Source organism: Carassius carassius, chromosome 23, assembly GCF_963082965.1.
Source record: "Carassius carassius chromosome 23, fCarCar2.1, whole genome shotgun sequence".
NCBI lineage: Eukaryota > Metazoa > Chordata > Actinopteri > Cypriniformes > Cyprinidae > Carassius > Carassius carassius.
In genome coordinates this window covers 17,107,741-17,131,245 of record NC_081777.1, presented here as the reverse complement: position 1 = coordinate 17,131,245, position 23,505 = coordinate 17,107,741, and the positions used below count along the sequence as shown (strand labels likewise).

Sequence of the window (23,505 nt, the reverse complement as noted above, 5' to 3'; positions counted from 1 at the left end):
CTCTGTCGAGCACTGCACCACTTGGGATTACTACTCTGTTGAAATGGATCCGTTTAATGATGGACTGTTGTCACTCAGGGGTCAAGTATTTTTTTATAACATCAGGAAACCTCTACATTTTGAGGAGAGAGACCTCGAAAACAGGATAACTGACTTTCATGCACTGGGACATTTTAATAAAACTGTCTTACGTCATCTTCTTTTGTGTTTTTTTTTTGTTGTTGTTGACTTAGGTGACCCTCAAAGTCTGTCCCATGTCACTATCAATGGTGATAGTCTGATCAGTGGTGTCAAAGGAGCCTCAAAAATGGGTGGATTTTTCTTGTCTTCCTCTAACAGTAAGAGTCTATAGTTTTATGTAAGTAATGATGTCAAACAGGCTCTTATAATTCATTTATCTCCTAAAATACCAAAAGCCGGGACATTTGCCCTTGCTAGCACAAGTGATAACAAATGAAGAAAGACATGTCAGTTGCTTCACTAGCGTTATTTAGACTTTAATGCTAGAGCTTAGATGTGACCCAATACAGCAAGAATTTTTCTGATATTCATGGTAATTGGGTCAGTTAACAAAGGTGAAGTGATTTCTAATCACTGAAATGTGCTGCTTAGATATGAATGTACTTTTTAAATAAAGAGTTTCTTCTGTAAACCAGTGAGAAGTCCAATAAGGAGACAGGCTATGGAGAGTAATATGGTGAAGAGCCGAGTTTCAATGGAAAACAGCAGGAACCAAACTGCAAGAACAACACAGAGAAAGCCTAGTTTTCCTTATCAGGTAAACATGCACATATTCTAAAGATACTGTCCTAGAAAGCAAGGAAAACTTAGCTATTACTAGAGTTGACTTACAACTGGTTTATTTTGCAAGGATGTATTCATAGCATCTAGTTCAGAGTGCTGTGCAAAAATAAAAAATGTCCATAGGTGTCTTTGAGCTGACAAGGATATGTATATTGTTTTGATAAATTTAAATAAATAAATACAAATAAACTTAATTAAATCAGCCCCTTGGAAGTTTGCTCACCAAATATCTGATGTGTAGTATGGTAAAAATAAAAAAAGTAACGTTAAGGATATACTTGCAAAGTGTATGTTAATGTTATGTTGCTTTGGCTTTTTAACATTTTGGAATAAGTGTTCATTAACTGTTGACTTTGGGTTTAACAGGTCACTGTGCCAAGTCCTCTATATCCAAAAAAGAATGGTCATGCAACTGACAGTGAAGGTAATGTATCATGTAAATGAATATCTGTTATTGTGTTATGTAGATAAATGAGTCTCCTCTGCAGATTTTCAACAGGGCAAGATCAAAGCATTTCTAAAATGTAAATTTTTTATTCTAATGTACAAACATACATTATTCATGTAAGGTGCAGCATGTTTTTTTTTTTTAAATTGCACAACCAAAATCATTTTTATACAAGAAACTATTATTTTTCCAAATATTGTCATTATTTACATTTCAGTCCCAGGTGCTGTTATTCTTTTTCTTTCTCTTTCTTTCTTTCTTTCTTTCTTTCTTTCTTTCATTCTTTGGGATAAAGAAGACATTTTTTGAGAAAATGTTATACAGCTGTCAGACTCCAAAAATAATCAAAAAGAACCATACAATATCATAAAATTAGTCTCACAGGGAGGGCAGGATTATCAGTGAATACTGATAGAAATTGTATTCTGTTTTGCCCAAAGTTATCATTTAGTTTAAGAAAACTTGGAATATGCACAAAATGGACTTAGATTGGACTAAGATACTTAATTTTTATTTTATTTATTTTTGTGTGTGTTTGTGTTTGGCAATCCCATAAGTATGAACATGAGAAAAAATCTTGATTTCATTTACTTTGTTTTTTTAATTTTGCAATTTTTTTACAAAGTTACACTACCAGTACACCAGAGAGAGTCATTGAGAGTTTTAAGTCTCTTCCATAATACTGGAAAAATATAATATTGTGAAGTACTTTAAGTCGTTATTTATTGCTGAGTGGGCAAAGATAATGTATTACGGTGGAAACTCTGATTTTTTTTTTTTTTTAAGAATTCTTTAAATAATAGAAAGTTCAAAAGAACAGTATTTATTTGAAATAAAAATCTTTTACAACATATATGTTTTAATGTCACTTTTGATCAATTTACTTGTTTAAAGGGGTCATATGATACTTTTTTAAAGATCATAATTTTGTTTATTTGGTGTAACAGAATATGTTGACATGCTTTAATGTTCAAAAAACACATTATTTTTCAAATACTTTACATTATTGTAGGTCCTCTATGCCCCGCCTCTCTCAAACTCGTCGGTTTCTACAAAGTCCCTCCTCCTGACAAGCGCAGTCTGCTCTGATTGGCCAGCTGACCCAGTGAATTGCGATTGGCCGAACACTACAAGCATTCTGACTCTGACCTTTGAGTCTCGTTTTGCAAAATGAACAAATCTTTTTTCGAGCCGTTTCATTAATTTCGTTAATTCTATCAAATATAATTAAAATCTTTTTGTTACTTCAGTAACATGTCTACACTAACTGCAGTAACTGAAATCAAACCTTCGTTCTTTGCTTAAACATTGGGCGGCATTACGCAAATATTTCCACATAGTGACATAGACATGTGGGGGCGTGTTTGAATGAGCCATTTTAGGGGGGCGTGGCAGTCTTAACTTCGATAAAGAATATCTCTTTGGATTTTAGACTTTAGTCTTTGCAACTTTACAGATCTTCTTTATGCACCAAGAGATTGTTACACTCCAAAGAGAAAGGAACAATTGAAATCGCATCATATGACAAGGGGAAATATTTGCGTAATGCCATCCAAATGTTCATGCAAAGAAAGAAGGCATGGTTTCAGTAACTGCAGTTAGGGTTGAAGCAGTCATGTCAGGGAGGTGCTGTGTGTTTATAGGCGAAAGCAAAAGCACTTTATTTGGCCTTCTGAAAGTAGATGCATTTAGGTATCTTTAAGATTACTTAAAGCTGTCTTAACAGTCCGTGGCTTGTGTACTGCAAACACAAATGAGCTTCATCACTGTTTGTCACGCGACTCTGTTCCCCTTTTGGGCTTGAACTGATGATAAATCTATGTACATTATTAACTGTCTTTACATTTATTTTGAAAGATGAAGCTTGCGATTATGGAAAGGGGTGTTACATTTCCAACGAGTGGTTGCGGTGTTCGGCCAATCACAATGCACTGGGTCAGTTGGCCAATCAGAGCAGACTGTGCTTGTCGGAAGGAGGGACTTTGTAGAAAACAACTCATTTTAGAGAGGCGGGGCATAGAGGACCTACAATAATGTACAGTATTTGAAATTTTTTTTTTTTTTTTTAACATTTAAGCATGTCAACATATTCTGTTACACCAAATATACACAATCATGTGACCCCTTAACTTAATGCATTAACATTGCTTTTTTCCCCCCACTGTTACAGGCCCAGAGGTGTCAGACGGTGCTCATGAAGTAGAGGACTGTGCTCAGACCCATAAGATCTCCAACGGTCCGATTGGAACATTGAGCCAGAGAATACAGTCGCTCAGTGTCAGCACTGTGTCACAAGAGGAGCAGAAGATCCTGCAGTCACTCGAGAGACTTAATCAACGCCTGCAATGTCAGTTTCATTTTAAAATCACACAATCAAAGCTTATATGTTTATCACAGATTATGAGGAAGGCAGTACCTTTTCATTTTGCCCTATGTGTGTTTTTCTTGTTTTAATCTTTGCAAAATATCAACAGCTGTGTTCCTGATCACTTCCACTTGATTTAACAGATGTGCAAGATACAGCTGGTGGCAACCCAGCAGTGAGGGGCATCTTTACTTTGGGTCCTGCATTTGTGAGTATTGTGTTCAGAGGAAGTGATCTGTTCCCTTGAACTAATGTGACCTGCTCACAGCTCTGTCCCCTCTTTCTGTCTTCTCATCCTTGAAGAACCAGACCGGTGAGACTGTAGGTGTCACCGTGCGTAGGCGAGGAGCCTCTGCTGATAATCGCACCCGAACTCAACAGCGTTACTGACTACACCTCCCATGATCCACCACTCCCTCAAGCACCCTCTCTCAAATGCACTTAGCAAATCTTCAAACCTTATGATTATATGCTGTATTTTGTTGAGATATACTCTAATACTTTATCTTAGTGCTATTTATTTGTTTTTTAAAGGCATAGTTCACCCAAAAATGAACATTTGCAGAAAATGTACTCACTCCCTGGCCATCCAAAATGTAAATTTATATTTTTTTTTTTCATTTGGACAGATTTGGAGAAACTTAGCATTCCATAACTTGCAGCTCACAAATGAATCCTCTACAGTGAATGGGTGCCGTCAGAATGAGAGTTCAAACAGCTGATGAAATCATCACAATACTCCACATGTAATCCACACATCTCCAGTCCATCATTTAACATCTTGTGAAGTGGAGAGCAGTGTATTTGTAATTAACAAATCTATCATTAAGACATTTTAACTTCAAATATCCATTAATCCATAATATTGCTTTTCTTAGTAAAAAGTTGTCTCTTCTGAATCAGGAGATAAATATGCACAGATCCAGCAGAGTTTATAAGCGAAAACAGTCCTAAACAGTTCTTAAAACAAATCTGAAAGTTTTTACTGGAGGAAGCACTATTATAGATTTTGTTGGTAACAGTTTATGGATTTGTTTCTTACAAAGAGGCAGCTTTTCACATAAGATGATAATAGATTGACTAGAGTGTTGTGGAATAATATGAATTTTTTCCCCTTTGGATTCATTCTAACAGCACCCATTCACTGCAGAGGGAAAATGTCTCTCAATTTCTCTAAATCTGTTCCAATGAAAGAAATCTTGAATGGCCTGAGGTTGAGTAAATTTTAATTTTTAAGTGAACTATTCCTTTAATCATGTGTGAAATGATTCTGGCAATACACAATGTTTATGTAATAAAACATTAAAAAAAAAAACATTTGAAAGAAAATGTATTTTATGTTCACGTGTTGTTTGCCTTCTAATTAGTTGGTATTTATTTTTTACCCTAAGATTCTAAATATATTTCATAAGAGTTGTATGTATGCATACTGGTATTTTTATTCTAAACAATCTTGACTTTGGAGAAAAATAAATTAATTTGAGAAAAAAAAAAGTTTTGTTTTGCCTTGTTTTCTTAGTGCCAAGACAGGATAAAGGGCTTTTTGTGTAACTTGACCTCAGTCAAGTGTCAGTTAAGCATAAAATAGATATGGATTTACATTGTACGTGTGGCATAATCATGACAGGTTTTTCTGGGTGTGTATTTTACGTTTGTATGTGTGTGCCTGTGACCTGTGTAAGTGATGTTTTGTGTTTGCGTGTGTGTGTAATCAGTGTATACATGCATGGGAAAGCTTATCTAGGTGTGTGACAGTGACACTGAGTGACTATTAATTACTGCAGTGCATTAGAGACTCACCACACAGGCTTTGCAGGATAACGAAGTCAAAATCCTGATGCTCTTGTGTCATTACCACCCTATAACTGTCATCATGTCATGTAACCCCTCTGTACAAAGCTGTCATTCATTTACAAAACGTACTATTCTGAGCAATCAAATTGCCACATCAAGGAAGGCTACATTTTTAGTTTTCTACAAGTTTGCTTTTTTGATTATTATTGCAGAATCTTGCATATATATTTTTATTGCCTTTATAAAACATTTTTTTAAATGTATTTGTTATAAGTCTCTCATTCTAACAGTAAAAATGATCAAAAGTACAGTACAGTAAACGTAGCATTTCAGTTTTTTCGATTTTTATTAAATTTTTTATTTTTTTCTGTTTTTCATGCTCTCTATTTTCAAAAATCTTCTATTTTATGTCTTTTTCATTTTATATGTTTATATTTGATATATTTGTTATTTTCACTTCCATTTTCTTTCTATTTCTATAAATTCTATTTTCTATCTTTATAAAAATGTAAATTTTTATTTATTCCTGTGATGGAAAAGCTGAATTTTCTCCAGTCTTCAGCGCCGGATGATCCTTGAGAAATCATTCTTATATGATGATTTGCTGCTCAAAAAACATTTATTTTTAATGTTAAAAACATTTGTGCTGCTTTTTTGTGCATTTTTTTACGAGTCTGTGATGAGTAGAAAAGAAAAAGAACAGCATTTATTTGAAATAATAATACATAAATAAACTTCAGTAACATTATAAATCTTAGGTCTTTACTTTCACTTTTTATCATATTTGCATACTTGTTAAACAGAATTAATTAGTAAGATGAATTTTTTGGAAAGAAATTCATCTTACTAATTAATTCTGTTTAACAAGTATGCAAATTTATTTTTATTTTTGGCTGTTACAAAAAAAAACACACCCACACAAAAAAACACCATGCACACTATTCTAAAAAAATTTAGAATAGTGTGCATGGTGTTTTTTTGTGTGGGTGTGTTTTTTTTTGTAACAGCCACTACTGTGCTTAAATGAAACACAAAAATACATTCTCTCTAAACCAATGCAATTATTTATTGTATGTTGTAAATAGACAAAAAAAAAATTGCAATTTGCTAAATCACTAAACACAGTTTGGAATTTTTTTTTTTACATTTTTCATGATAAAATTCTTAAATTAAGAAATGATTGTCCAGAGGAGAACTGGTCTCTCGAATTAATCTGGTTTCACCCCACCCCCTCGTCCCCTTTTTCCATCTGAATAAGGGTTGAGTTCCTTGCCACTTTTGCCTTTGACTTTATGGTTTAAACCATCTTTCTGACCAATATATCAGTTCATATTCCATAATAACACTTAAAAACCATTAAAAAATCCTCACATCAAAATCCACCAACATATTTGTTTAGATCTGTTTTACTCTCCTTATAAACGGTGTTTGATCTGTGCATATCACTCTCTTGATTCAGACAGCAACCTTTTTTGTTTATTACAAACATGTTGCTTTTCACTTCACAAGATGTGTGAATGACCTGTGCAGCCATTCACTGCAGAGGATCCACTGATGAGCAAGTGATGTAATGCTAAATTTCTCCACATCTGTTCCAATGAAGAAACTCAATTTATGAGATACATTGCTCATATTATTATTATTATTATTATTATGTTTTCTAAAGGTAGAGTGCTGATGTGGACATCTGTACAGTTTGCTATTCTTCGGCATGGCTATACTGCAGTTATCTCATAATCCCCAGCCTACTATGTCTGTGATTGTTTAATTGCAATGTTTTGTTGCATAACACGAAAATCTGTCAAGAGCTGAGTGACTGATACTATTATAATGAAGACAAGGAAATTGCCATGCCCTTTCTTTTGTATGTATTCACTTCATACAAACGTAAAAAAACTGATCTCAGAATGATAATGGAGCTCAAATGTGGCCGAGCAGCACCTCCAGATTACATTTAGGGCCATAAGATACTGTAAATGTTTGCCCCGAAAACCAAGTATCAACCCAAAGTCAGTCATGTCCTAAGTCATTTTAGGATTTTTAGTAATGAAACACCCAAAGTAATGAACTGTTTTGTTTTTAATTTACTCATCTCTGGTAGTCTTCTTTTTTATGATGTAGTTAATGACCCATTATTCATTTTATAGAACAATAACAACAGTGAAAAAGAGAACAACATATAGTCATGTGAAGATAATGAAATAAATGGTTCCGTGTATCTGCCCTTATTAAAAACAAGTTATATGAGTGGGAACATTTTTTTGTATATAAAGTGGAAACATAAAATCCGTCAGCAAAGGAAAGCCTCCCCCTGTCAAGTGGAAAGAGAAATTTAGGTGAGAAACTGCCCTTTAGACACTACAGTACAGACACACAATGAGCCGAAAACCTGTTCAGCAAGTGTGTTCTTGCAATACATTTCAATTTGTCACATTTCAAAGAGGGAAGGCACTCTCTGCCAAATTCTTCAAAGGTGCGGGGACCTCCTCAACCTGCTGCAACAAGCCAAGGCAAGCTGACCGGAGAAGAGACTGCACCCTTCCCAGAAAGACCTGACAGAACGAACGCCGGCCAATCTTAAACCACACAGAGCTAAATTAATTGTTTTTCTTTCTCTTTTGCATGAACATTGGTATCCTGTAAGCCTGCTATCCAAGTTAATAACTGAATTGGAAATTTGACTGTGATTAGCGTAACAGTGTTCTGTCGAAAAAAAAAACCGAAACCTGGGGTTCCTCCAAAAAAGTCACATTTGTTACCGATGATCGAGTAGAATTGCTTTCTTATTTTATAAATGATGAAGGCACACTTATTACCTCTTTAAATGTGCATGATGGATGGATTTTAAATATAAGGTCGATTGCAAACTTTTCAAAAATAAATAGCAAAATTTGCACAAATTTTACATTTTAAAATACTTATTAATAATAAATAATTGAATAAATAAAAATGGATGATTTTTATATAAGTTCACAATTCTATTTAGATTATACATTCCTTAATGTTCTAGTTTTAATATTTTGTAGAGTCGCCTTTTCCATCGATAGCAGGTTCAGTCTTTTACAATAACTTCGCAGGCAGGTTCAGATTAGTAGTTAGTAGTTTGTTCATCAGAATATTCAGGTCAACGTGACTAAGCCAAGACGTGAACATCTTTTAGGTCATTTACTAGCAAGCTTCAGTTTTTGCTGACAGAAAGAGATTGTCTTGCAGTATTTCTTCATATTTTGTACCATCCATTTCTACCTGTTTACAGCTAGAGGCTCAGACCCTGCCAACCACCACAGCAGAGACCTGCAGGTTTGAGTGAGTGCCACAGAATGGCAAGCTCCACCATTGCTCATTCTGAACACAAAATCACATTTTTATTCATATTTTTTTAGCTTTTCAGGTGTGCTTCCACTGTCATTTTTGCTTATTGGCTTCTACTGTGCAGCCTTACAAGCCAGTTTTGTGTAGAACATTTTATTGTATACTCCTTTGTATTTTCATCAAAATGATCATCATTCATTATTTGACGGCCAACCGTTGTAATGTTGCTTTTTTTTTTGGGTGGCTCCATTTAGCTTCCATTTCCTGAAGCTACGCTCAAATCCTATTTGTAAACTTTTCAAGTTAAGTCACCTTTAAACAATACAGATTGTCTCCATGCAGCTTCACAACAGGAAATTAACAGAAATCAGTGATGCAAACTATAAAGCAAATACAAAACACATTCATATTCTGCTGTGAAGCAGTTCTAACCAGTGTTGATGTGGCAAAAATGTGACACACCAATGATGATTAAGCAATAAAGCAGTTCTATAGATGACAGTATCATTATTCAGATCAATTAGGTTAAAGTTTAGTTTTCACCGGATAGTGTCAGTGCCGTTAAACCAATAATATTACAGATTTAAAAAAAGCAATTTAAGTTAAAATGCTTTAATGATGGATTTGTTTCTTACAAACATGCAGTTTCTTATTTAAATAAGACATTAACAGATTAACTTAGATTACTTATTGATTACTGTGATGTTTTATCAGCTGTTCGGACTCTCATTCTGACGGCACCCATTCACTGCAGAGTATTCATTGGTGAGCAAGCGACTTAATGCTAAATTGCTCCATATCTGTTCCGATTAAACATATTCTTTTAAATCTCGGCTGTCCTGAGGTTGAGTACATTTTCATTCCATTTTTTGTGGTGAACTATTTCTTTAAGGCTGGTAAAAGAGTGTCAGAGAGAAAATATTAAGTAATTTTATTATTAAGACAACAGATTTTTAATCAATCACAAAAACGAATTACGATTAATCAATTAAGGTTCTAATGATTAGATCGTCTCATGTGTCATTGACCTATAGAGGGCGCACAAACGCTCCCATTTCCATTCGGATGAGGATTATGGAAGCATTTCCACTAGCTTCATTATCCACATTATCACGGGGATTATTAACAAAACAAATAAACTGTCTCATCTTAAAAGATGAAAGATAGGGAATTAAAAAGTAAAAGTAAAAGATAATTTTAAAAACATTAACATTATATATATATATATATATATATATATATATATATATATATATATATATATATATATATATATATATATATATATATATAGATAGAATAATTTCTTTACCACATGCACGTTTTAGAACACAATACAAAATAAGAATCCAAGTCCATTGTAGGCATTATATATATATATATATATATATATATATATATATATATATATATATATATATATATATATATATATATATATATATATATATATATATATATATTATTTTTTTTAATTTTATGTAGGGCCTACTGTTTCACAATCCTAAACCACTGACAAATAATTCAATAACAATTGTCGCAGGCTCAAAGATAATGTCCCGGGCTCAACGATGTTGGGACATGTTGACTAAATGATAGAGTTACCCTCAGGACAGCTAAGTGGGTGGTCTGCCCCAGGGCTGGGCAGGGTAACCCCCAGAACAAACCTCAAATACTGCCTCAGTCATTTCAGGATATTTAACACTCTTTAATAATCTTACACACACACACACACACACACACACACACAGGATAATCAAATTAAGGAATATTTTCATAGACAACAGTTTATTTGGAGTATCATGTCAAGTCATAACACTGTTGCAAATACTGTGGTAAGATAAAAGAGAGTAGATTTTTGCTCAATACCTATGTCAAACAATTTGATAGAATATTTCCAAATCTGTCTGTTACAAAATAAAGCTGATTCAAATCTACTGTTTATCACTGCACTGTGTAAATTAATGTCAGATGCACAAACAACCTATCCCTTTAGACTACTTTAACCTGTGATAGTAAACATTGATATTTTAAAATGAGCTATGGTAATTAAATTTAATTGTACTAAAATAATTCTAGTTGTAGGCCTACCATCAACTGCTCTCATTTCACTTTCAAAATGGCAAAAAAAGAAAAAAAAGAAAGAGTCTTAAAAAGGTCACATTAGGAGGGTGATGGTCCAGTAATGATTTCTCACCATTCACAAATGATGGCGTTAAAACTAACAGCTCACTGGTCTCCCTTTCACTTCATGATCACTAGAGTTTAATACGGAGATAATTCAGAGCAGAATAAATGGCAAAAAACACACACATAATGTGGTTCATTATATATGGCTTGGAGAGACAGTTCGTGTTTTGGCTGGATATTGGTTGGCTGGTTAAAACGGGAAAGTACAAAAGTAACTTTTTTAATCCATTCATGCCCTTACAGTTCCCGCAGGGGATTAAAAGGGTTCATAATCAGTCACTCAATGTTAAATGTATGGGAAAGTCTTGACAAAATGATTTCTCAATGGCCCGGGAAGGCTCATTTACATAACAATCATGGGAACTGCATGGAACTACTTTTCTGCAGCTTTCTACATAATGAAAGACAATTTATTTATTTCTTCATAAAGAAGTCTTGAACGCTTGAACTTCACTGGTGTGTTTTTGTATAATGAGATTCATTCCGTGGTGAGTGACACTTCATGAAAATATGAATGAAAAATTGTGACCCCCTCTAAAAAACACACAGATCAGCTTTGAATGATCACAATAAAAAAATAATAATAAAAAATGAAACGTGACTGTCTCATGATGATAGTTTTGTTATCATAAACATATTTCGTTATACAGATTAAAAGTAAATAACAAATATGCATACAAATGTATTAGCTTGAAATAAATTATAATATAAATATATACGACCCTAACTGATATTTGAACACATTATTAATCATCCATAAAACACTAATGCCTGAAATATATATGGGCTCTATGTGCCCCCTCACAGAAGAAAATCATGTAGCTCTTAGGCTCTTGCTTAAGCCCCGCCCCTCTGAGTCAGCGGTCACATGACTCATAAAGTTTGATGTCCTGCCCAAACTTTCAGAAGTTGAGAGAAGAAAAAAAGTAAGTTAGGTTAGTGAGAGGGCTGTGATTTTCAACGCGCTTTAGGCTACAGTCATAACCAATGTCTGCGTTAGAGGAGCCGTAAACTTTTGGGAAAGTCACACGGACAGCGCTTTTAAAGAGTTCAGATACTTCAGAAGAAGTTTAAACGACAACGTTTAGTAGATATGCGCGTTTCCACATTTATTGGGGTGTTCTCGAGAAGCAGAAAAACAGCGTTGCCTACTTTTTTCGCAAGGCTTGGATAATTAATAAAGCGGACGGACAGAAAACAGCTTTGGGCTGTTTGGATTTAATCTTCTGGCATTGTATGGTTGCAGCCAATTTTCGTATTTCCACCAATTTATCCGTCGGATAGAAAGAAGAGCTACGTTTCATCTGGAGTCATGGATCCGAGCCAGCACAATCCTCCTGCCGGCCATCAGATCGTCCATGTTCGGGGAGACTCCGAGACCGATCTGGAGGCTCTTTTTAACGCTGTGATGAACCCGAAGAGCACCATCGCTCCACCCTCAGTGCCGATGAGGATGAGAAAGCTGCCAGACTCATTCTTCAAGCCGCCAGAGCCAAAGTCCCACTCCAGACAAGTAAGAGACCACCCCCACAGAAACCTCAAACTATTTCCACAAACTGTTCCTGCGCCTGACACTGCGACTGGTGCGAGGGGCCACGACTCTTATTATAACGTTTAGGGTGTAACTCTGCCATTGTAGATTTGTTATTGCATGAGCAAATAACAGTAAGCACTGAATGTATGAGATAAATACAGTGAATAAAGGCTAAATAAATAATAAAGTGCATAAGCGGACGTATGACCTCATATGACAGCAGAGTATAAAGTAAAATAATAATAATAATAACGTGCCACGCATAATTTATAACAGAAATTATATTAAAAATTAATAGAATTGTCATAACACAAAAGTTACAATTCCTTAGAAATGTATTCCTCTTAAACTCACTCATATGCAAGCTACCATTCCACAGGGAAAATAGCTGATCTGAAAGTTACCACTCGGAAAGTATAGCAAGTTACACTGCAACAAATCTGATCTAATACAGAAGAAGAAAATATTTGTATCTCACTTATATTCACCCCTAGAACTAGTTGAAGTTTAAAAAGGGATACCACTGTGGCTGTACTACTAAGGTAAAGTGATGGTTATACCAATCTGCACTCTTTGTATTTTGATACTTAGTGTGTCCAAATGTCTTGACCGACAGTACAAAGTCAATCACTCTCACAAGATAAGATTTATTTCCAGGTTTGATTTCAGCTGATGATAGCTGAATATTACACTTCATCCAGCGCTTTTTTTGTTCTGTGTTATATGAAACATTCTGTTACTGTTTTACGGAGTGAAATCTCTCTAAACGATTCAGTTCATGGGTGAGCTACTGGAAATGATTCAGACTATTTGCAAACCCACAGTTCATTCAAAAGAACCGACTCAAAAGAGTGATTATTTTGCGATTATTCTGGTTGTGTTATTCTAAACCGCCGAAAGAAAACCCAGACCTATACTACTTCATTCCTGAAATAATATTTTCAGTGTTTTGTTCATTGCAACTGCTTTTCGCTTTTAATGCTTTATCTTTCATTTTATATAAGAATAGCAATAAGAGGTTTATAAACAATATGAGGTTAGTGTGTAGTTTCCAGCCCTTGTTCAACGAGCGCAGATACTTAAAATAGTTCATCTTTTAAAGCTTAATTAAAAAATAAAATAAAAAAGTAAACTAAAGTAATTTGCGGGTTTGGGATCACATCTCGCGCATGCGCACATGTTCAGTTCTGCTGAAAAGTTGCCCCAGGACAGCCTGTTTCTTAGCTCCCCCTGAAGTCTGCAGCCTAGGCCACATCCGTTTCTTAACTTTTTGTTTTTGTAAAAGGAGCTGATGAAACTAATGAAAGTAACACTAGGTTATGATTCAAAAGGACAACAGTCCCCTTGTGAAAATTTAATCATTTATTTGTTTCCATGTAGCCTAGCTTATTAGTATCCATTGACTTTCCCTGTATTAACTGGAAAAGAAATGACTCATTTCCCATACTCCGATAACCCTCCAGAGTTCACAAAGTTTTATTTATTATTTTAGAGCATTTTATTTCAATAGTTTAACAATTAAAATGCTAAATCCCTTAATAATATTTGTTACTCTAGGTAAAAAAACAAAAACAAAACGACAACATAGTTTTCCTCATGTTTCATTTTAAAATGTTATAAAATAGAGTAATGCTACAAAGAATGATTTACACAGTAACACTTTTTACATGTGGAGGACTTGAGCTTTATAGCATAAAGAAAACCGATTTGTTACATATGAGATGAAATAAAACAAAAAGCATAAGAAACATAAATGCTTTAACAATTACATTGTAAGATTAATCATGATTGATGAACATATCAATGCATTGTAACCCTAGTTTCTGTTATCATTACAGCAGAACTACAAGAGGAAAACTTAATACAAATATTTATGCCGCGTTCCAGGCAACCCGTAACCCGTGTTTTTCCAACCTTATTCCTGTGAAGGTGCACTGGAACGGCAGTCAAACCCATGACTTCCCACCCGTGAACTCGTACTAGGTCGATGTACTCCGAGTTCAGAGTTCGCGAAACAACAATGGCAGCCCCTACAAATAATATTGCCTACTGATGCAGTACATTGCATACAATTCCTTGCGCTCAGGAAGTTTGGCGTGGCTTGCCTGGAACGCTACAAAGTCGTTAGTCGTGGTTTGAAATCGTGACTTATGAGCTCAAAAACCTGCCTGGAACGCAGCATAAGTTTATGACCTTCACAATGGGGCATCTTTGAGTTACATAGGCTGAGAATCATATGTGTCCGTGCTTGTTCTTCCATCATCCATGTTTCGAATTATTAAGGTTTAAACATAAGTCTCTTTGCTATTTAAGAGACTTATTGTTTGTAGCCTTTTTGCTTTAAATCTAATCCTTATCTAAATGTCTTCTTTATGCTAAAATAATCCTCTGTCCCTGTACAGGCCAGCACGGACGCAGGTACTGCTGGTACCCTCACGCCCCAGCACATCAGGGCACACTCCTCACCCGCCTCCCTGCAGCTGGGTGCAGTTACTCCTGGCACACTGAGCAGCATGGTTCCATCAAACGCCCCACCTCAGCACCTCCGCCAGTCTTCTTATGAAATACCTGATGATGTGCCGCTGCCCCCAGGCTGGGAGATGGCCAAGACCCCTTCAGGCCAGAGATACTTCCTAAAGTGAGTCATTAACGTTGTCATGCTTGATATGATAAATGTCAACATGGTTTTGTGCTGTTTGATGTCTTTTAAATTGATAAGGCGTTGTTGACCTTCAGATTGGGGTCAAGTTTGCAGTCATTGTAAAGATGGAAGACTTTCTACGTGTAGAGATTTACAGCAAAGGTGAATTTTAGTGGGGAAACATTGTCTTGCAATGCTTCTTTGAGGTCTTGATGTATCACATACTGCTTGCAAATCCATGTTTCAATTGAGAATACTATTTTTAACAGCCCTTTTATGAGCACAATTTATTAATATCACATACTTAAGCTAAACTTTGAAGAAACTCACATTGTGCACTACAGTCTTCTGGCTCATGATATTCATAAAAACTGAATCATTGTCACAAACTGAAATGCCTTTAAAGATAAAGTTCAGAATTGTGATTTTTCAACAGTATTAGAAACTGAGTGCACCATTTGTTGTTTGCGTTTGGGAACTCATATAGCTTTTGGACCCAAAAACGGTGGTGTGTGACGTCAAGCTTGCAAGCTGAGAGTTACAATAACAAAATGACTTTGGTTTTTATTTTTAATCAAAACTCTCAATAAATAGTCTTTTTTTCCAGCTGGTTTATATATCTTAGTCTTTGCTAGTGTGTTAGCCTGTGTGCCAAGGTTTCCTTCTCTCTCTCTCTGTGTGTGTGTGGGGGTACTTAGTGCTTCTGCGGATTGGGTTTCAGAGGGGAACAAAGGCCCAGTGTAGCAGCGTAGAACGAGTGGAGGACGGGCCGGCCTGGTAAACTCATCTGCCTGTCCACAGGACACAGGCTGCACACAGGAGGAGTTAAAAAGGCAGAATTAAGGACTACATTGTTTCTTTTTGATAAGTCATTTTCAAGTTGTTGCTGTTTATTTAAAAGCTGCTATATTAGGACTGAATTTTTGAATGCAAAGTTTCTGGGATGTCTGAAGCAGTGACCCTCTGATCAATCGCTTCTAGACAAACATGATTAGCCTCCAATTTACTATGATAAAACAGAGAGCTTTTAAAAACAGATGTTTAGAAGAGGAACATCTGTAGAACATCTGCTTCATTTGGACCAGATCTCCAGGAACTGTATAAAAGGGGTTTGAGGGACAGGAAGGGGGAAACGCCATTTGTGTAGGCGACTCACAAGACCAAGGCTAATGTTTTGGAAATGTTGCAACCGCTAATGCATCCAACAATGAGGACGCCTAATCCTTAAGACAAGGCTCCAAATTTAGTCTGGTAGTTCCCGTTCTTCTTCAACGGATAAATGAGGGAAGATTTAAGCAAACATTGAGACTGCTACCTTTTCGAGTGGTCTGTGTGTGGGCACGGTTTGATCTTCCCCTCGTCTCGGTCACTGCTGAAATGCACAAATGAAAGTCTTGTCTCCTCTTGTCTGTACAACCCCCTCCTTTTCAACTTCTCTTTGTTTGGGGTTCTAGAGAAATGCAGTCTCATTTTATTCAGCGTCTTATTGTTGTTGTTGACCCTCGCTTTGTCTGTGGATCTCTTTCCCACAGGAAGTTGACATGGTTCGTCAACAATTCCTCCTTTTTGTAGTGCGCATATCACTGTTACCCCCTATCAAATTCAAGGAGCTGAAAAAAAGAGTAATCTTGTGGGTTGTTTCTAAGTTCTTAAAATATTGTCTCAAGACCCATGTGTTTCACTGTATTGCTTTATACATCTTATGTACTCTCCAAAGTATGTGCTTGATTCATGGCCAGTGAATATCAAACATATTTTTGAGTGTTATGAGTATTGTTTCTTCTAAGACTAACTTAAAATGTGTCTCACATTTGGTTCCATTGGTTTGTACATTTTATGTAAACTCCAAAAATTCAGATTCATGTCTTTCCGAGAACAAATTTCCAGTCCAACTTAAAATGTGACATTTTGTTCCATTGCTTTGTAAGTCTTATGAAAACTCTTAAGAGCCAGTCTGATTATACAGTGCTTCTTTTAGACCAACTAGCTGAGTTTTGCGGTTCCCTATGTTACATTGTCAAGTGCTGACAACTTGATATCCGTTGTTATTCTCGTCTAGTATAGATTAAAGGGATAGTTCACCCAAAAATGTAACTTCTGTCATCATTTGCTCACCCTCCACTTGTTCCAAACCTGTGAGTTTATTTATTCTGTTGAACACATAAGAAGATATTTTGAAGAATATTGGTAATCAAACAGTTTATGGTAGCCATCGACTTCCATAGTATTTCTTCTATACTATGGAAGTCAGTTGGTAAATACAGAATAATTTTCTGTTGAATAATTCCAATTTCTTGCGACTCCCATTGCATATTTAAAAGTGTCATTTGAATCTAGAAACACTGAAGGCTTCAGGAAGCTTGTCCTGGAAAACAAACACACTCCTATTTATAATCAGGCCCTTTTCAGATGAGGGGCAGTGAGAGGGCTGTGAGATCTGTTTGAGACTATACCCAACTCGCATTGCTTTCTGCATGTACACGACTCTCACACAAGTTGTTTTTCTCCTAAGACCAGAGATTTCATTAGAGAGCATATGTTACCATTAATTTTGGTTGCAGATAAGCAGACGGAGGTTTGCGAAGTATCCCGGTGGCTCTCGCTTTGGCCACATGTGAGTCACACGGTTAAGGGAAGTCTGACAAGCAGCCTGGTTTCCGTTTCGGCATGAATGAAAGCGCAGTTTGTGAATCCACTCAGTAGAGATACAGTAGAGAGAGAGAGAGAGAGAGAGAGAGAGAGAGAGCATGAGCGGGTTGCATTATATATCCAGTGACACTCATGTGACCTGGTCAGATACAGACAAACAAACAAGGCTCTGAACACACAGTAAAAGATCTATTAAAACTAGTTAGATTTAGGCTTTGAATGGTTACACTGTAACATTTTTGTCCTATATTTAGTTCAGCCTTTGCTCAGGCCTCAGTGGTGTCCCGTGACACTTTGATAGCGGGAAGAAAATGACAGGAAACGCAAAGCTATCAGAAGTCGTAATTAATCTGCAACACCCAGTCATTTGAAGACCGTTTCAACACTGCCTCAAAAGCCCAGGATTATAGGGAACTAGTTCTGTGTACTGTGACGCTTCCAGATGCTAGTTGTGGATCTTCCTGAGAATGCAGGAAAATAAGTGGACTGTAATTTGACATAAGTTGGGCCAAAATTACACTAGTTGGAGAGAAGAAAAAAACAAAACAAATGGATAATTTGGATTGGTGTATAAGTCCTATTTTATTATTACATTAAGAAGTAATGTAAAGTACTCCACAGCACAACAAATCCTTTAAATTTAGCAGGGCTTAGAACAGAACAAATTTATCAGCTTTTCAAATTTATAGGTTTACTCAACCCCAAAATGTAAACTTTGTCATTAATCACTTACTCCCATGTCATTCCAAACCTGTAAAAGCTTTGTTCGTCTTCGGAACACATTTTAAGATATTATGGATAAGAAAAGTATGAAAAGCATCATCAGAATAGTCCATCTGCCATCAGTAGTTCAACCGTAATGTTATGAAGCGCAGAGAATACAGTTTTTACGCGAAGAAAACAAAAATAACGACTTTTTTCAACAATTAAGCGCGGCTGACAAAGAAGAGCGTACACTGCCTGTGGTCCAAACTTTTCTGGACATTGACAGTGTAATTTACTTGGCAATCAATGGGACAGTCACAAGTTTTCATCCAAAATATCTTAAATTGTGTTCCGAAGATGAACAAAGCTTTTACGGTTTTGTAACTACATGGTAGTAAGTAGTGTTGTCAAAAGACCCGGTACTTCGGTACCAATTCGGTACTAAAAAAATTAAAATGTGACGGTACCAGGTTTCTTTAAGTACCGGTAGTACCGAGGATCCGTTCAAACCCGGTTCTGGATGCATACAGCGCTATGATTTCCGCGAAAGCAGAACACGCGGACGGAATCTCAAAATCCAGTTATGAAAATGAAACTTACATTTTAATATGGACAGTCACGGAATTTGTCAAGGTTAGCATAAATTAATCAAATAAAATCTCCATATGGACCAGTATCTGTAAATGTTAAGCCGCAAAAGTTGGTTGAAACCTGCATCCTGCATGTTCTGCGCGTCTCTGTGTGAATGAATGAATGGTTTGTTTACTACATAGACTGAAGCGCATGACGCTTGCAATAATGAGGACATACAACATCACCAGAACTGTTCTGAGTCACTTCACAAGCATTTTACCGTTTCATTTGAGTAAAACCAGTGTCAATTTAAAGGTATTCACGGAAAACCGTCAAAACAGCCTCTACATTGCGAGTAAATCACTCGCATATGTGAATAAATTTTACTAAGGGCGAGTAAATTATGTCTATTGTTAGCCATTGGCTAATTCTTAGATTTTACTCGCCAGTGTGTGTGTGTTCGAGGCTATTATAAGATTGGCGCAGATATATTTTCACTTGCTGAACACTGAGCGCTTCAGAGTTCTCTCTCCATCAAGCGATCTGTACTTTTCAATTCATCTCAATGGACGCACAGTACACCTGTATTTGCCTTTTTTACTGTCTATGGTATTTGCCGAACTGTAAACTCGCCATCCCTTTCCTGATAGCTTTGTTTCTCACACATGCAAAGAGAGAGAGAGAGCGAGAGTCTTACCACGCTGAATCGACATGCTACATGTAAACTATATTCTTTGTTGTCTTCTCCTGTCAAAATAATGTAGTTCATTTAGAATTATTCATGTTTTCGAACAAGCAGAAGATATGCCGGTTTCTCCGGTAGTGGGCGGAGCTAATGCGCAAATGCCAAATTTCATTGGCTGGCGCTCATCTTTTACCGTCCCTGTTTTGATTTCAGCAAATCAGTTCGACCGAACGCAGACAACGTGATTAATATTCATGAACCCAGCAGCTCATCAATCCATAGTGCATTGTATATTGTTAGTATGGTAGTAGAATTAGTAGTATTATTATCTTTTAATAATAATTATTATGATCTATTACTATTTTTTTTTTACAGAAACCCTCAATGAACAAAAATGTCTTAAGCATCACCACCAGTCTTAAGTTCAGATAAATGACAAATATGCATTCATTACAAATTCATTTTTACATAAAGGCATTGTGCTAGAAATATTACTATTATTTTGTAAAATGTTAATTAAAAATTAATCACACAATATGTCTTCCATGTTTTAATTTTAATAGCAAATCCACTTTATTTACCAAAAAATAAAATGTGTTTAAATTTCATAAATTGAAAGAAAAATTAAATTTGGGTGAAACTTGTTTACTGTTTTTCATAATTATATTACTTGTAAAAGAACTTTAAACACAATTTTAAATAAGTATAAAGAATGGCATTGGTTTTATTTTTAGTGATAAAAAGTTTTTTTTTTTTAATTAGCATATTTTTGTGTTTTGTTTTGGTACCGAAATTGGTACCGAGAACCGTGGATTTTCACTGGTATCGGTACCGAATACTGAAATTTTGGTACCGTGACAACACTAGTAGTAAGTGATTAATGACAAGTTTTCATTTTGATTTGGAGTATCCTTTTAACAAACAAAATTATAAATAGTATGTCTACACAATTTTTTTTAAAGTAATCAAAATATTTGTGCTTTATGCATGTTTTATGTGCTTTGGAATGCAAGCCGCACAACTTTTCAAATGTTAACTTTTAAACAAAAACAATGTAGCATATTCAGGAAAATATGCTGCATTGTCAAGCGTGTTGTTATTCTGGTCAGTGGTATGATTTATACCGACTTCTAGCAAATTATAACATTGATTCATTATTTACATATTATGAATCTGCGTAATACTGATTTATTTAGCATAAATTGTTGAATAAATCTGATTCTTTACAACTCTCTTTGCACACAGTGTGTCTGAGTGTGTAGATTGAATCTAGAATGACTGGAGGTTAAAAGAAGTTGTGGCCTAGTCTTTTTTTTAACTTCCTAGGTCTGTCTCTGTTTTTCCTCCTTGTCTTCCTGCTTTCATTATTAACCCTGTGGAAGACAGAAGTGGGAAAGGTCAACATGATGTGTTGACCTCCTCTCTTTCCCTTTTTCTCCAACAGTTTACTGTGAGCTTTGATTTATAATAGACTCGGGCCAAGGGAAAGGGGGGCTCAGGGCGGTTGAGGGTCATCTTGTTTAGTTCTCGCCTGCCTGTTTTTTGGGACCTCAGGAGGTGGTGGTTGGGGGGGGGGGGTAAGTTCACAGGGCACTAACACTGAGACCAGGGTCATAAACTAATGAACGATTCTAATTTGGAGAATGTGACCAAATAGAGGGGCTAATCAGTGTTTCCGTTGTCTTATTAAAGCCAGGCCTCAGTGGGGGGGGGGGGGCTGGATGGGGTGGGGGGTGAACCCATGGGAGGCCAGACCTAGCCGAGAAAGATCCTCAGGGATGTGGACCTCAACTATCACAGGAATTAGACCCTGTGATGGGATCCACTGTTACCCCTTCACCCACTTTAAAACATGCTGCTTTTAATTACTGTACAAAAGGTGTGTCTTAGAGTCTTTCCTGAAGGCAAAACTTCTTATTATTTGACCTTCTTAGTATATTGCACATACAGTACAGACCAAAAGTTTGGACACACCTTCTCATTCAAGGAGTTTTCTTTATTTTCATGACTATGAAAATTGTGGATTCACACTGAAGGCATCAAAACTATGAATTAACACATGTGGAATTATATATGGAATTATATACATAACAAAAAAGTGTGAAACAACTGAAAATATGTCATATTCTAGGTTCTTCAAAGTAGCCACCTTTTGCTTTGATTACTGCTTTGCACACTCTTGGCATTCTCTTGATGAGCTTCAAGAGGTAGTCACCTGAAATGGTCTTCCAACAGTCTTGAAGGAGTTCCCCGAGAGATGCTTAGCACTTGTTGGCCCTTTGGCCTTCTGTCTGCGGTCCAGCTCACCCCTAAACCATCTCGATTGGGTTCAGGTCCGGTGACTGTGGAGGCCAGGTCATCTGGCGCAGCACCCCATCACTCTCCTTCTTGGTCAAATAGCCCTTGATGCCTTCAGTGTGACTCTACAATTTTCATAGTCATGAAAATAAAGAAAACTCTTTGAATGAGAAGGTGTGTCCAAACTTTTGGTCTGTACTGTACATGCATTTAGACTTATGTTTGTCACAAATGTCTATCTTGTTTCAAAATGTTGTTGAATATGCCTGATAAAGTAATTTTAAAATATTTTGAAAAGGAACGTTAAAGGACATGACCCGTCGTAAGAGTGTGAGGGGATCAGGTGGTAATGGTAAAAGCATGGTGTTAAGTGGTTTAATGAGCACTGTTTGGTTTCGGTGTGGCCTCAAGGTCCGTAGACTAAAAATGGACCCCTTGTTTCCTTCCTGCTGTCTGCTCCCATCATGGCATTTTCTTGGTTTGGGCAGGAGGTGAGCATGATTGGATAAACTGGAGAATCACAAGGAAACATGATGCCTTCCCTTGAATATATATCATTAAGACTCTTTCTTTAAGTTGATTATTTTATCAAGTTAGAGATGCATGATATATTGCTATCATATTGGTTATAATATATTATAGGGTTACAAAATATTAAATGAAACCCCAAAACACATTTTCTGAAATGTTATATATACATGTTTCACACTGTTGTAAACGATGTTAATATTTTTGGAGTTATTAAGGGGAAACTGGTTATTTTTAAGTCTTATATGTATAAGTACAAGTCTTATATGTGATTCAAAATCAGACAAAATCAGTCATAAGTTGTTGGGTATTTGTTGCAATAGCCAACAATAAATTGTGTGGGTCAAAAATTTTCTTTTATGCCAGAAATCATTAGGATATTAAAAAACATGTTCCATGGAAGATATTTGGTAAATGTCCTACTGTAGATATATCAAATTTTTATTTTTGATTAGTAATATGCATTGCTTCTTGCACATGCAAATTCATTATTTTTGATGTTTTTGCACCCTCAGATTCAAGATTATCAAATAGTTTGAACAATGTCAAATATTGTCCTATCCTAACAAACCATAAATCCATTGAAAGCTTTCAGATTATGTATACATCTCAATTTCAGAAAATGTACCCTTATGACTGGATTTGTGCTCCAGGGTCACACATGAATACATGAATAAATTTGGTTTGTGTCCAAAATCCAAACAAATGAGATGAAGTATAATACAGAATTTAAGATAAAAAATGTATACGTTTAATCTATACAGATTGCTCATTGCTGAAAACAGTATTAGTACTCAATTAAGGGGAAATTTGGAAAAGTTATTTTGCCAGTTTAATATTTTAGTAGGACTGGTTTAATATTGGTACTTCAGTAGAAACAAACAGGAAAATGTGTTTTTGTTTTTTTCTTTTCTGAAGAAAGCATGTGTATTAGGAGCAAGTGACAGACGTGCAAGCTTTTGTCCTATTGTAGTGCAAT

General features: G+C 35.8%; 2 protein-coding genes across 3 annotated transcripts in view; both read left to right on the top strand.

Moving 5' to 3' along the window:
• Window positions 1-4,343, top strand: part of LOC132101809 (centrosomal protein of 126 kDa-like) — a 36,866-nt gene extending 32,523 nt beyond the window's left edge. The window contains exons 8-13 of the mRNA XM_059507030.1: window positions 234-338; window positions 657-778; window positions 1,171-1,228; window positions 3,423-3,599; window positions 3,761-3,825; window positions 3,921-4,343. Coding sequence (XP_059363013.1) covers window positions 234-338; window positions 657-778; window positions 1,171-1,228; window positions 3,423-3,599; window positions 3,761-3,825; window positions 3,921-4,007 — 614 coding nt within the window. The 3' untranslated portion in view covers window positions 4,008-4,343. The remainder of the gene's footprint in view (window positions 1-233; window positions 339-656; window positions 779-1,170; window positions 1,229-3,422; window positions 3,600-3,760; window positions 3,826-3,920) is intronic.
• Window positions 4,344-11,807: 7,464 nt separating this feature from the next.
• Window positions 11,808-23,505, top strand: part of LOC132101399 (transcriptional coactivator YAP1-like) — a 33,496-nt gene continuing 21,798 nt past the window's right edge. For both annotated transcript variants that reach the window (XM_059506332.1, XM_059506331.1), the window contains exons 1-2: window positions 11,808-12,426; window positions 14,850-15,085. In XM_059506332.1, the coding sequence (XP_059362315.1) occupies window positions 12,226-12,426; window positions 14,850-15,085 (437 nt within the window). In that variant the 5' untranslated portion in view covers window positions 11,808-12,225. The remainder of the gene's footprint in view (window positions 12,427-14,849; window positions 15,086-23,505) is intronic.